We start from the raw sequence: 13,603 nt of genomic DNA on the forward strand, positions 1-13,603 counted from the left end.
TTTATTGTTGTTTGAGTGCATTGTGAGGTGGCCAGTTTTATTTTATTTTTTATTATTATTTTAGTTTTGTTTTATTTGTGCTCTATCAAAATATTCTCTTAGACTGCAGATCAACCAGATCAGTAACTGGTGTTCCCACCTAAAGCTGGGTGGCTCTTTTTTTGTGTGGACTGTGATGTTTGTGCAGCTGCACAGTGAGCCAGATAGGAAAAGTAATCTGTCATGAAAATAATCTCTTTTTTTTTTTTTTTTTTTTTTTTTTTTTTTCATTTTTTAGGCTGTTTTTCATCAGAATCTAGTTGTACAGCTGCACAGTGAACACATCAGCAAACAAATGTGCTGGTATCCAAAAATGGTTTTATGGGAATGGGAACGAGAGAGTGAAGCGGTGGGGGAGGGCAGCACTGCTGCTTTAACTGCAACACCATCCTGAAGTACTTGCTGAACTTCATCCTTGGTTCTAACCAAAACATTTGCTTGCTTTCAGAGGAAAAATGAAATATTAAAATGCAGCTGTAACTGGTTCATCTTTTCAAGCATTTCAATCTTACAAGCACTGGTTGGTATCTTAATAAGATCTAATTGAACACTCTATTCAATACAGAATATTGGCACAAAAGCAAATTAGCTCTGTTATAAATTCATGTGCATTAATAGGTGTTTCATGGACTACATCCAATTTATACATGAAAGACTGCAAATTAATTCTTGGTGAGCAGAACTTACAGAACTTTTAAGTATTCTGAAATTTTTCTATTCTTTTGAGCTCTGAGAAGGATCCTGTATTCAGCAGTTTCTTACAAATAACTGACCCTTTGAAGAAGGCTGTCCAGTTTTTTTATGTTCAGAATAAATGCTCCTTTCTGGATAACTGAGCTGGTAGATTGCTACTGTATTAGTTCAAGATCATTTTATTATGCTTGGGACTTGGCTTTTCAAATACTTCACAGTTCAGATTTTTAAGAAGTATTCATGGTGTGTTCAGTTATGCATAAATGCCTTCTGTACTCTTTAAGTCTTATCTGGTATTAACTTAGCAAATAGGGCTTGGATCAATTAGTTAATGGTCTGTTCTTACAAAGTGCCCCTCCTACTGGGCTATAGGTTTTCAAATGAATGAGTTTTACTGAGATCCACAAACCTGTTTCACTGAAATCGAAGAAGGAAGAAAATACAGGAGATGGGTGAGAACTAAAGTTAGAAATGGTTCATTTTAACTTTATTGATCTGTAGCATGTTTTCCTGTTTCCATTAGCAGAGGGTAATGTCAGTTTAAGACTGATAAAAGCAGTTTATTATTTAGATAAAATGGGTTTATGGCTTTCATGAAATGTCTTTCAGTAACAGCAATATATTAATTTCACGTTAATTTTTTAAAAAATAATTTACCTTAAAAATGTGTGCTAGATTAGTAGGATTTTGTATTCTAGTATTTGTTAAAAACATGAAATTTAAAAAATGCAGAGTAGGCTCATTTGGATTTTCAGATTCTGGCCCTTTTTTTGAAGCAAATATTTGTATGAAGTGTTGCACAGTTCAGTATGGGGGGGTGGAGGGAAGCTGCATACAACTCTCCTGCCTGTACATTGGAGTGAATACCTGGAATATAGAAAATAAGTTAAATTTCTAGGACTTGTAAGAAAAACTGTCTTTGTATAGTCAATAATTATTTCAATTTTCAATATTCAATATTTTTCTTTTTAAGAAATTGGCATTTCTCAGAGAGCTATTACTCTGAGAAGTTCTTAATAGAAATGAGTTACACAAGTGCTGGACTTGCGCTGCCTCGCAGTGAGAATGCCTTAGTTTGGTAGGAATATTACTTTGTCCTTATTTTTAGCACCTCCTGTCTCTCTGGGCTCTCTCTTGCATTAGCTGGAGCATGTGCCTGGTGTGGAATTCGTAGCTGCCCATGAAATCTTGCTAAGGCACTTTACTCTCTGTGGCATTCAAGCTGAGTAACTTAGAGGAGTCAAAGATATTTTTTGTAGATGAGCAGAACATTCTTCAGACAAAACAAGGATAAGAAAGTTGAACAACAAAGAAGTGAAACTGAAATTACTTGGGAAGGAGCGTGGGAAGGGAAGAAAGCAGTGCATTTATATTACAAATATTTCAGGTTATTAAAACTGTTGGGAGTAGACAAGAAAAAGGGTTAGGGGGAAGAAAGTTGGGCACTTAAAATATTCTAGTCAGCATTGTACGCTGAAAAAATGCTGTACTACGTGGGCTGCAAGTGCTGAAATAATAAATGTGGCTTTCATTTGAGTTTGAATTTTGTATGACCACATTATTTGAATCCAAGTTTGTTGTTTTAAGTAAAGCATAACTCTTGAACTAGTATTCTAGTCTCCATGAAACAGTTGATGATAAATAACAAAGATGTCCTCACAAATCATGTTCATATTCCAGGCTTTAAGGCAAAAAGTGCTATATAACAAGGACAGTTGAAATAGGAAGCACTGTGGATAAATTTCAGAAATCCAAGGGAAACTGAATGAAAAAAGATTTTAAAAAGAAACAAAACCCAACCCAGCTCTGACCACAGATGCCTTTGCTTAAGCAGCTGTAAACACCCTAGGCAGATGGTGGTTTGCACAGAGCTGTGCTGAGTTTTCCATGCAGAGAAGGCAGCTGTGCTGGTGCACTGCCCAGGTGCTTTCACTGCAGCCTCTGTGTGTGTGGATGTTCAGTCAGTTCTGCATTTGCTGGGAATGATCTCTGGCACACGGTGGGGAGGGGATGTGGTGCCCTGGGCAGCATCCTGTGCCTTTCTGAAATGCCCTCTGGTGGGACACCGGAGGCTTCATTTTTGCCCCTGTAAATACACATGTTCTAATTTTGGAGCTTGGCTTGGGGTGGGCTGGTCCCACTGCCTGAGATGTCAGGAAGGACTCTGCTTGTTCTTGTTGCAGCTCAGGGAATTGTAGCAGGTGCTGTTACTTAAGCCGTGCCCTTTACGGGTGCTGCAGTTTCTTACCGACCCACAGCTTGGAGCTGTTTTCCCTCCTGTGCCTGGGATCGCGTTCCTGCCCCTCTGGAACTGTGGAGGCAGAAGAGAATCAAAGAACAGAATTAGGCAAAGGGTGACAGCAGAATAGAAAGAATCTTTTTCAACTTTGGTGTAGCCTTGTCCTCAGGCTGCCCTTGCGTATTCTCTTGAGGGAATTTGAGAGTCATAATGTTCCTATAATGAGATCAGCTATATAAGATTTTGTGCCACTGAAGTGTATAGAACTTGGACTTCAGCTTTCCAGTATTATACACATGTAAGTTCTGCCTGACAGGTTAAACATGACAGCTATTTACAGTTGCCTGGAGACTAATGAAGCATGTTTAAAAAGAAAGAAAGAAAGAATTTATTCTTTTGGTTGTTCTTCTGGAAACTTTTTATTATGGGTACATTTGTTTTTTAAGTATCTTTTCTGTAGCAAGATTTGCAATGGAAGATACATAATATTATACAATAGAAGATCAAAAATAGTGTGCTAGGGTTATTACTGTTTTAACTGAAAACAGACAAGTAATTGATTTTGAAACTGGTCTGATACAGCTCAGCTCTTGTTTTTTAGCAGTGAAGCACAGTCATAGGTTACAAACTATTTTAACCACTAGGCCATGGAGAAAAGGTACCATTCAAAGCTAAACACCACAATTAGGGATGCATGACTAAAGTTTCCAAGTGATGTATTAGTAGTATTGTATGAGACAGTCACATGGAAAAGATCATGAGGTTGTGAAAAGGATTATGAGCATGCTTTAGTCATGAATTTCCTGGTAGAGATATTTTAGTCTGGATCATGCTTGTTTAAATGAGAATAATTTACCTTTGCTTGTTCTGATCGTATTACCATTATATGGCAAAGGAGGAGAAAAGGTGTCTTACCTACAAAACTAGTATTACTTAATATATATGTATATTAATATATGAAAATAATATTTCAGTAAATTTAGGGGATTAATTTATCATACTGAACAACTTGAAAAAGTTGATCACAGCCCTGAAATCAGTAACTGAAATGTAGGGGATTGAATTGGAGACAAACTACAGTCATTCCAGACTGATGATTGAATAGTTGTTCATAAAAATAAACCACTAATGTACAAGGAGTAGCCATTGACCTGTCTGATGTCCGTGGAATCAGTTTTGATGCAGATGCCTCATGTGATGCAGATGGCTCATATGATGCAGAATATTTGACAGATATTCTTCTGGGGTTGTATTTTTAAATGGGAGAGCATTGCAAAAGAGTTTTGCTTTTTAAAAAATTTTTGTAAGTTTTTGAAGCCCCAGTGAAAAGTGAATTTTCATATTTTGGATTTGTAAAGGTTAACAGGAGAAAGGTTTTTCCCCAGTCTTCTGTTTACACATTTGTTTGCCATATAAAGTCCTTAGAAAGCAGCTCCTTCCTTTTCTCTGCCAACCTGTTACAAGTATTGGAGCTTCCAACAGATTGTGTGTGTGCAGTAATGTGGTTACAAGTGTTTAAGCACAAAAGAGCAAGCTGGTATTTTGGGAAAATAAGATGGACTTCAAATGTTTCTGGTTTGCTGCAGAGCAACACTTTCCTGCTGGTTTCACAAAGCACATTTTAGTGAGCAGCTGTGGGGGGCTTGAGAAGGACAACCAAATTTCTCCTGTCTCATGTGAGAGTCAGTGGCACTTCAGGACACGCTGAGCAGGTCACTCGTGTCTGGGAATGTCGGGCCAGCAGCAGCTCGAGTCAAGGTGCACATCAGGAACTAAAACTGTTTAAAACACAGCTGGCCTGTTTCCTGTCCCCTTACATCCTTGCATTTGTGGCAGTGTAAAATGGTGAATTGTTTGCATTTCTGAACACAAGATAAGCTTTTGCAGTGTCTCCTTCATAACCTTGTGTTATATTGTAAGCTTTTTACAAATTGAATTGAAAACTGCATTGTCTGAACGATGTAATTTCTAAAAATCAACACTAAGCTTTCAGCTCGACACTTGTCAGCATTAACAGTATTTTTCGAGTTGCATAAGCAGGTGTTTTTAACATAACCCTACTTTTAAATGGATGTCCATGTAGATCTTTGAAGGCAGTAAACCAATGTAAGTGAAAATACTAAAAATATGAACATTTAAGCAATACATTGAATTTGGTTAATGACAGCTTATTTTTACATTGGTAATGGATGATTTCAAAATAGGGAATTGTGCAGTGTGTGTTTAGTGGAGGCACTTTAGCAGCCCAAAACAGAACAAATGGTGTGTGGGTTTTTAGCTGTATTACCTGCCTGTCACTCCCGTGAACAGGAAAGTACAGTATTGTTATTTTAAAACAATTTTTATTCTTTTGTAGCTTGCGTTTTATCAAGATTTTCAATATTATAGGTTATCATAAGTATAGATGCCTCTGAAAATATGCACAAAAATATTCTGATATGACTGACTGTAAATGTTATTCATCTTTTTCTTATCATCACCTCCTGTAAGTATGTTTTGTAAAACTGTATCTCTAAAATATACAGAGTCTTACTGTTGGGTAAGAAAAGTACATTAATGCAATTTCTGCAGTAAAAGTACTGCAATTGCTATTCTTTTATTGCCAATATCTAAAAAGTTTTGTAAATTATTCAGTTGGCATAAGTACCAAACTGATACGCCATATAAATTGAGATTGCTTTTACAGCTAAGTGCTTCCCTTTGTGTTTCTTGTAGGAAACAGAGATGAAGGTACACATGCACACAAAATTTTGCATCATTTGTTTGCTGACATTTATTTTTCATCAGTGCAATCATTGCCATGGAGATGGACATAACAATGGTCCCAAAAAGGATCGTGTACACGACCATAATGACTATCAGATCTCAAATGAATCATACTTCCAGAATGGAGGAACAGAATCTATGCCCAGTAAATTTTCAACGTTGGAAGCAGAAAATGAACAAAAATACTACATTGAAAAGATTTTTGATCGCTACGGTGAAAATGGAAGATTATCTTTTTTTGGCCTGGAAAAATTGTTAATAAGCCTTGGTTTGGGAGAGGTAAAAGTAGTGATGATAAATCATGATGATATTGGCCATGATCATGTTTCTCACTTGTATGCTTTGGAAGTACAGGAAGGAAAGCATTTTCATCCTCATAACCATGCTCACAGCCACACAGATTCAGAAAACCAGACCACCGTGGGTGTGTCTGCCAAGAGAAACCATAAATGTGACACTGAGAGAGAGACGGCAGCACCCTCCGTAAAGGAGGAGGGCAAACACGCCCACAACCAAAGCCGCCGTCACCACCACCACCACCACGGGCGGCCGCACCGGCACGAGCACAACGGCACGCGGCACTGGCGCAACGACTCCGTCAGCCACGGTGAGCAGAGCCACGAGCCCTCCACCGAGACCAACACCACGCAGGACCAGCCCGAACGGAAACAGCGGAAACAGAAGAAGAAGCAGAAGAAGATCAGCGAGACATCGGGAGACACCACGTGGGACTACGCCCCGGAGCACGACCCCGGCGATCAGTACGAGCACAACCGCGTTCACAAACACGACCACGTCCACGACGGCTCTCACCTGCACGGGCACCACCACGAGCACGGCGGCGACCGCCCCGCCGGCCACAGGCACCAGGAGGGCGGCGCGGGCACCGCCGCCGGGCACCGCCACACCAGCAAGAGAGAGGCCTCGCACAAGCAGATCAGCGTCAGGAAACACGCTTCTCCCGCTGCACGGGCTCGCAAGGATCACAGCGAGGACGAGCACAGACATGAAGAGGTGGGTGTGAAATGGAGGGCTGGTCAGTTGAATTTCGGTGCTGTCACATAATCATTGACAGAGGCATGTTTGGGACCGTGGTGTAATACAGGAAAGCAGAGTGACAGGACTAGAGGTCACTTCCACAGTTCTGAGGTTTACTTTGAGTGGTCATTTCTTTGTGCCCATCAACCATCTCTTCTTAGAGACCCTGTATGAAGTTGATCCATAAAGCTTTCTGAGATACCCTGCTTACAGGTGAGGATTTTCCCTTCCCAATACTCCAGAATACTACCACCACACACACCTTTTTTGGACTTCCTTCTGAATCTGAGATAATTAACATTTTTGAAACTGCCCAGACGCTCTTTTCCTAAAATACCTGCATCTTTTCAGCACGTTTCTGATATCTTTGTCCTAAGAGATTAGGAAGCAATTGCAGGTGTAGCTTCAGTAGCACTGTGCTCGGTGGAAACTCTTCTGTTTTGTCCTTCAGCATTTGTTATTTCTGCCAGCACCATAAATCCCTTCCCCTTACAGGTAACTACAGATGCAGGACCTTGTAAAGTCATAATTTTAAACTGGAAGGATGGAGGGAGTGCTGAGTTCAATGTTTCAAACTGTACTAAAAAGTGAAACTCAAAACACAAGAGGTTGATAGGTAAACAGAAGTGTTGAAAAACCTATTTTGGATTTACATTTTTCCACTCTTCACCTGTTGCTCTTCATTGCTTGTACTGTGTAAAGAATATGGAAACTGCTTTTCATTGACATCTATCAAAAATTGTGTAGGTGTTGGGAGACTTGAGTTTGCAGTGCAGAAATTTTCACTGTTTCTTTCTCTCATAAACCTCTTAGATCAGTTTAAGACGTGTTTTAGTTAGCACTGATGGAGCATTTGGAACAAAGTCTCTGCTTTGTTTGTGTTCTCAAATAATATCCTGCATTTTCCATAAGTGGAAATAGATGCTTTTATATTTAATTTGTTTGTACAATTTTCTTGCAGTGCTTAAATGCGACACAGCTGCTACGGTACTATGGTCTGGAAGCCAGCTCTCTAATATCTCCTGAGCTCTTCGTGTACATGTGTCCTGCTCTGCTCTACCAGATTGAGAGAAGGCTTTGTATTGTACATTATGATGAGCTGGAAGATCTTACAAGAAATAAAAATGCATCAATTGAGAATAAAGATAAAACAGGTGCATCAGGTAGGTGTCTTTTTTCCTTAGTGGGACTGAGGTGGTCCATATGTTTATCTCAAAGTTGGAAAGTTGCAGTGCTACTTTGGCACTAAATTTCTTAATAAATTTGACCTGGACCTATTAATTCAGGAATAGAGAAAAACACTTCCATCACAGTTTATTCACTGGAAAATAAGATTTTAGGTATAACTGCTTTTATATTTTAGCAGTGATACTGGTCTGTAGAACTGACGTACAAGAACATTTAAATTGCCATTTCTGACACTTCCCTTTTCTGACTATTTCTCTCTTAAGTACATGAGAAGTGTTCCATCAAATCCTCTGTTGCCAGTTTTAATTTTTTTGTGTGTGTACCTTGAGTAAAACTGAGTAGACTTCTTATTACCATAGTTCTAAGTTAAAGTATTTTTACTATTGCTAGAGCAGTTGCTTTAAAGGTAGAATCCATTGTTACAGTTTCATAACTGAATGTACTTTTCAAATACATTTGCCACTGCTTTCATAAATTATAATGGAACTGTTGATGTTTAGTTGCATTAAAATATTAAAAATCTAAAAAATCTTGAATATAATGCCTGTATTTTGAAAAAAAAAGTATTGGCAATGTGAATATTGATTAGTACATAGGTGCATATTAGCATAATTAGAAATAAAGCTTGAAATAACTGCATTTTCATAGATGTTAATAACTGTTGGGAAGAATGCATTGCCGGTAATCTTTCTTAACAATTGCAGACCCATTAAAATAATTAACTTCTTATAGATAAATCTCCTCTAGTGACACATCTGCTGTCTTGTTGGCTGTTCAGAGATTGCTGTAAAGCAGATACAGTGGGTGTTTTGTACAACAGCAAATTGCTTTGTGGTGTGGTCTCAGTGTAGTAAGAGCTGACCCCTGCCTTATTACCAAGAGCTTTGCTAGAGCAGCTCTAAGCATTTTCTGTCAATTAAAATGTTAAAACTCTATACAAAACTGTCATGTTGCAAATGCTTTGAACCAATTTAATTAGGAAGCTCCTACAGATGAGTGCTTCTTTTTAAAAGATTGCATTTTATTTCTCTGTAATGAGAAAGGGAGTTCATTAATAACTCTGCTTGAAGACCTTTACTGTTTTAAGTGACTTAATTTTTAAAATTAGTGAAGCTTATTGTGAATGTTTAACATGTTTTATGGCATCTGATACCTTGAGTATAAAGAACACCTTTGCCAGTTAGTTGTAAAAATTGGGGTTCTAACTCATTGATTTGGCTCTCAAACAGTAACCTGCAGGTCAGCCTGATTAGATAATAATAAATCATTCTTCATAACAATTTCCTGTATTCTCTTGTATTAATTACAGGAAGATTTCAGTTGATATAAAAATAATTGTTCCTTCTTATATAAGGAAGCGCATAAAAAAAATATCAGATCCTAATGGGAATATGAGGACTGTGGGAGGTGTAGGGCAAATGTCAGTCATAGATGAATGTCAGTCATTAACCTATAGGTTGCAGGACTGTACTGAAATGAGAGCTTGTGCTCACCTGAGCTAATAGGAACATTTTTAGATAGAAATACTCACTCAAGTTAGGGGGATGCAGTCACACTTAAACATGAGCTTTCTGTGGTTTACTTTCATTTCAGTTAAAGTTTTCAAACAATCTTAACAGGCATGTGTTGCCTCTGTTCATTGATACCAACCTGCGAGGTTTCCATTCCCTCTGCTACTGTGGTTTTCTAAAGAAAAATAATTTAATTAACTGATGGCCAAAAGCTTATGAAGCCATGTTGGGTTTTCTTCCTGTAATTTACAGATAGTGACATCTTCTAATGCAGATTTTCAAGGGTATATCCATAGAACTGAGCTTTCACAGTGTACCTGCTGGAAGAGGGGCCATTGTCACCACTGAGACCCCTAAACATCTGAAAAGGAAGGGCACACCCTGCTATGAATAAAGGCAATAGGAGTCACACAAATGAACAGGGAATGTTTTGTTTAAAGATGGAGGTGTCTGGGAGCTGTTGATTGGAGTGTCTCAGATCAGAGGCAAGTTGTAATCCTGCCTGTGCAGATGCCAGTGCTCCCCGGAGCTCCATCCGAGAGGGGCACAGATTCCATATTCTAATCTCATGGGCCTTATCTTAATCATGATGCCGTGTTTAGGTCCTGTATCATCCATAGGGGTATTCCAGCCCCTCAGAGGTGTATCTGCCAAACCTGCTGTGATAGATGAACCTTAAGCCTTTCCATTTTTCTCCATGTAAGGCTGCTGATCATCTAACCTGGCACTTAGCACTGGCGTGTGTCCAGCTTGGGGGTAGTGTCCTGCCCAATGGCTGTCATTTTTATCCGGGCTGCAGGTGCATGAGTGCTTGATTGAGCATTGAGGGACAGCTCTGTGTATGCTGGTTTTGCAGCAGGGCCTCTCAGCCCAGGGTACGTGGCTAAAGTGCTCTGGGGATCAGTCAAAGCTGTGGCAGGATTTTTGGTCATCAGGGTCCTGCCTCAATTTTAGACCTACTTTTGTATTCCTGATTTCTAGCCTCAATTTTTCAGTTCCCCATCTGACTGCAGACTTTGCCTCATCACCAATTCTCTTTTTCTCTGATCTCAGTACTCATGTCTGTCAGTGCACACCTCATGCTGTCTAAAGCTTTTTCCAGTCATTTTCTCCCAGAGGATGTGGTTTTGTACTCCTTGCATTTCAGCTGGATTTCAGTTGTTTCCTTTTAATGCAGTGTTGTGGAATGACAGCCCCAGACTTAGTAAGAATAAATATCCCAAAATAAAATTTAAAGCAGCAGATGTTGTGAGCTTTGGTGTTGAACCAGACTGAGCCTGCAGCAGCCACACTTCTCTTGGCAAAGCTGTATAAATCTGCTCCATAGTGGGTTTGGTACAGACAGAATTCTTGGGGAGTTTCCCCCTGATGTTGACACAGAGCAGCTTCATCATATTTGTTCCTCTTTTCTTCTCTTCTCACCCATACCCTGCCCCAGTTTGCAAATGTTTTCCCCCACTTGTGGACCCTCACAGATGCAAGGAAAGTCAGATTGTGCTCTGAAATGTAGAAATTAACAGTGATTCTGAGTCAGGAGTTGTAACTTATATTAAAGTTGGCAAATTGTGCTAGACGTTTTTGATTGAAAGTGGAGCTAGGAAAAACTCTGTGGATGAAAATCAAAGCCTTTGTGCTACAACTTAAAATATTAGAGTGAGATGCTGACTGAAAGAGCCATGTCTCCCTGTTTATAGGATCTGTTTCTTCTGTAATTCCTTATTTTCAATGTCATGTAGCAATTTTCACATCTTCCCTCATTAACAGGAGTATGTTGGCTGTACCACATCCCATTATCACTTCTTCTAATGGCAGCAGTAAGATTCTCAGAAAAAAATAAATGCTGCTATTTGGTGGTAGCAAAATGCTTTCAGCTTTCCAAGCTCTTACTGTAGCATTCGATTTTAGAGTTCCTTTGCTAAAGGTTGAGTCTTCTCATGAATAAGTGGGCTTATAATAACATGAATATGTTTCAAAGCACCAGGTGAAATAAATAGTGCCAGACTAAACGTGTGACTTCAAATGGGGAGAAATATAGAATTCAGGAAAATTTTGCATCAGAACCTTATTAAAAACAACTGTTAGATACACATTAGTGCTAGTAGAGCCCTAGTGAGTTAAGTAGCAGAGATGGTTTTGCTCCAGTATGAAACATTTTGCTTCTTGTTTCATGAAGGGCGACAAAGCTAAGCCTGGAACTAAGAATCAGGAAGAATTGCTGGGCTCTTTTTAGCTAATTGTCTTCAGATGTCTTACTATATTATACTATGCTGTGAATAAGCCTGTGCATTTTTGGGTTTGCTGTGGATTTCAGTACTGCCTTTATATTTTTCAACACCTTTGAATGACCAGTCACATAGCGTAGGTTAAAGGCAAGTCACCTTCTTAAGAAATAGTTGAAAGTCATTAATCAGCCTTAAAAGTTTTCCAGGTGTTGTTCTGATAACCTTTCTGTGTTCATTTCTTCCCACAGCCTGGTTTTGTGGTATCATCTCTATCACCGTCATTAGCCTGCTTTCCTTGCTAGGTGTGATCTTGGTTCCCATCATTAACCAATGGTGCTTCAAATTTCTTCTAACTTTCTTGGTAGCTCTGGCTGTAGGAACAATGAGTGGAGATGCACTGCTCCATCTCTTGCCACATGTAAGTATGGTCTCCTTACCTTTTATCCTTAATTGTAAATGAATCTAGAATTTTTGAGGAATTGTTTGATAGTGTCAATAAAGAAATGTTCAGTGATGCCCCTGTAGATTGACTTGACTGTGAGGAACACCAACACTGCTGGAGACTTTCTGCTGACAGAAAGGAAGGAAATGTGTTTCTTTAAAAAAAAGGTGGGGAAAAGTAGCTAAGTACTCAATTGTTGAACTGATGTCACACTGTTGTAAAAACTCATGAGCCCAACAAGAGTATTTTAAAATTAGCAGTATTGCTGTCTCTTGTTTACTGATAGTTGTGTATCAGTACCACCTAAAAGTATTTCCTGGGGATTAACCTGCCTGGTTACTAGATTTGAGGGAGAAAGTAACCTCTAATGTACTGAATCAAGCAATTGCCCAGGGAAGGTAAGCAGCTTTTAATTCATGATGTTGTATTGTAATTCTTAAAAGGGGAAATGTTTTCTAAAATTTTGCTACCTCAGTTGTTCTGCACAAAGATTAATATTTATGTGTTTTCTTTGTATAATTCTAATGCACATTTTTGGTCATGGTTTTAGGGTTAAGTTCGTATTTCAGATCAGAATTTAGGCTGTAATTGACTGTAATAGTTTAAAAAGTCATAAGGCTTGGTTGCTAATGGGAATGCAAGAATGGTAATTCCTTGTGATATTTCTGAATGTTAGTCTCATCTTTGGCATCGTGAGAGAAAAGCTGAAGCTACATTATCTACCCCCTCAAAAAAAAAAAAAAAATAGGGTAATGAATAGTCTGTTGAAAAACTGACATGGCACAATATGTTAGTGTGAGCCAAGGAGCAGTGGGGTTCCGTGTTACTTTCTGTGGCCCAGTGCCACTGCAGTGTCCCGGTTGCCCCAGCGGTGTCCCTGTTGTCTCTCCCGGCAGTCCCACGGAGGCCACAACCACAGCCACCACCACGGGCAGGGCCACGTGCACGAGCACAGGCGCTCCCACCGGCACGGCCACGCACACGCTGCACACGCCGAGGGCTTCCTGGAGGAGAACGACCCCGTGCTCAAAGGGCTCCTGGCGCTCGGAGGCATTTACGTTCTCTTCATCATTGAGCACTGTATAAGAATGTACAAACATTACAATAAACAAAAGGTAGGTCCCAAAATTGTTGGCTGTTTAAACACACGTTACCTAAAGCTACCTCGTGAGTGCTGAGGAATTGTGTTTATTCTGTGAACCAGTGCTGCTGCTGCTCTGTGTTCTGTCTGATGTTATGTGAGGGATCCCTTTCCTGAAGAAATTGTTTTTCTCGACAAGGTAACTTGGGAAAAGAGCATAGAAATGTGATGGAGGAAGCTGCAGCTTTCTGACCACTACATTTGGAGGCAGATCTAAGTAAAAGAGTTTGCAGCTCTTCCTCTAAAGGTCCCTAGGTTTTTTTTGCAAAAACAGGAGAAAGCATTATGTAAGAAAGATCCGGTTATAGAGCCAGCAATTGTCAC

At 39.4% G+C, this 13,603-nt stretch overlaps 1 protein-coding gene across 5 annotated transcripts in view; it reads left to right on the top strand.

The window, feature by feature from the left end:
• The window catches only part of SLC39A10 (solute carrier family 39 member 10), a 74,449-nt gene that overhangs the window by 47,389 nt on the left and 13,457 nt on the right, over positions 1–13,603 (top strand). For all 5 annotated transcript variants that reach the window (XM_083864971.1, XM_083864967.1, XM_083864969.1 and 2 more), the window contains 4 exons: positions 5,687–6,751; positions 7,737–7,938; positions 11,945–12,114; positions 13,035–13,253. In XM_083864971.1, coding sequence (XP_083721097.1) covers positions 5,696–6,751; positions 7,737–7,938; positions 11,945–12,114; positions 13,035–13,253 — 1,647 coding nt within the window. In that variant the 5' untranslated portion in view covers positions 5,687–5,695. The remainder of the gene's footprint in view (positions 1–5,686; positions 6,752–7,736; positions 7,939–11,944; positions 12,115–13,034; positions 13,254–13,603) is intronic.

This window comes from Zosterops lateralis (genome assembly GCF_965231275.1).
Source record: "Zosterops lateralis genome assembly, chromosome: 7".
Lineage (NCBI taxonomy): Eukaryota > Metazoa > Chordata > Aves > Passeriformes > Zosteropidae > Zosterops > Zosterops lateralis.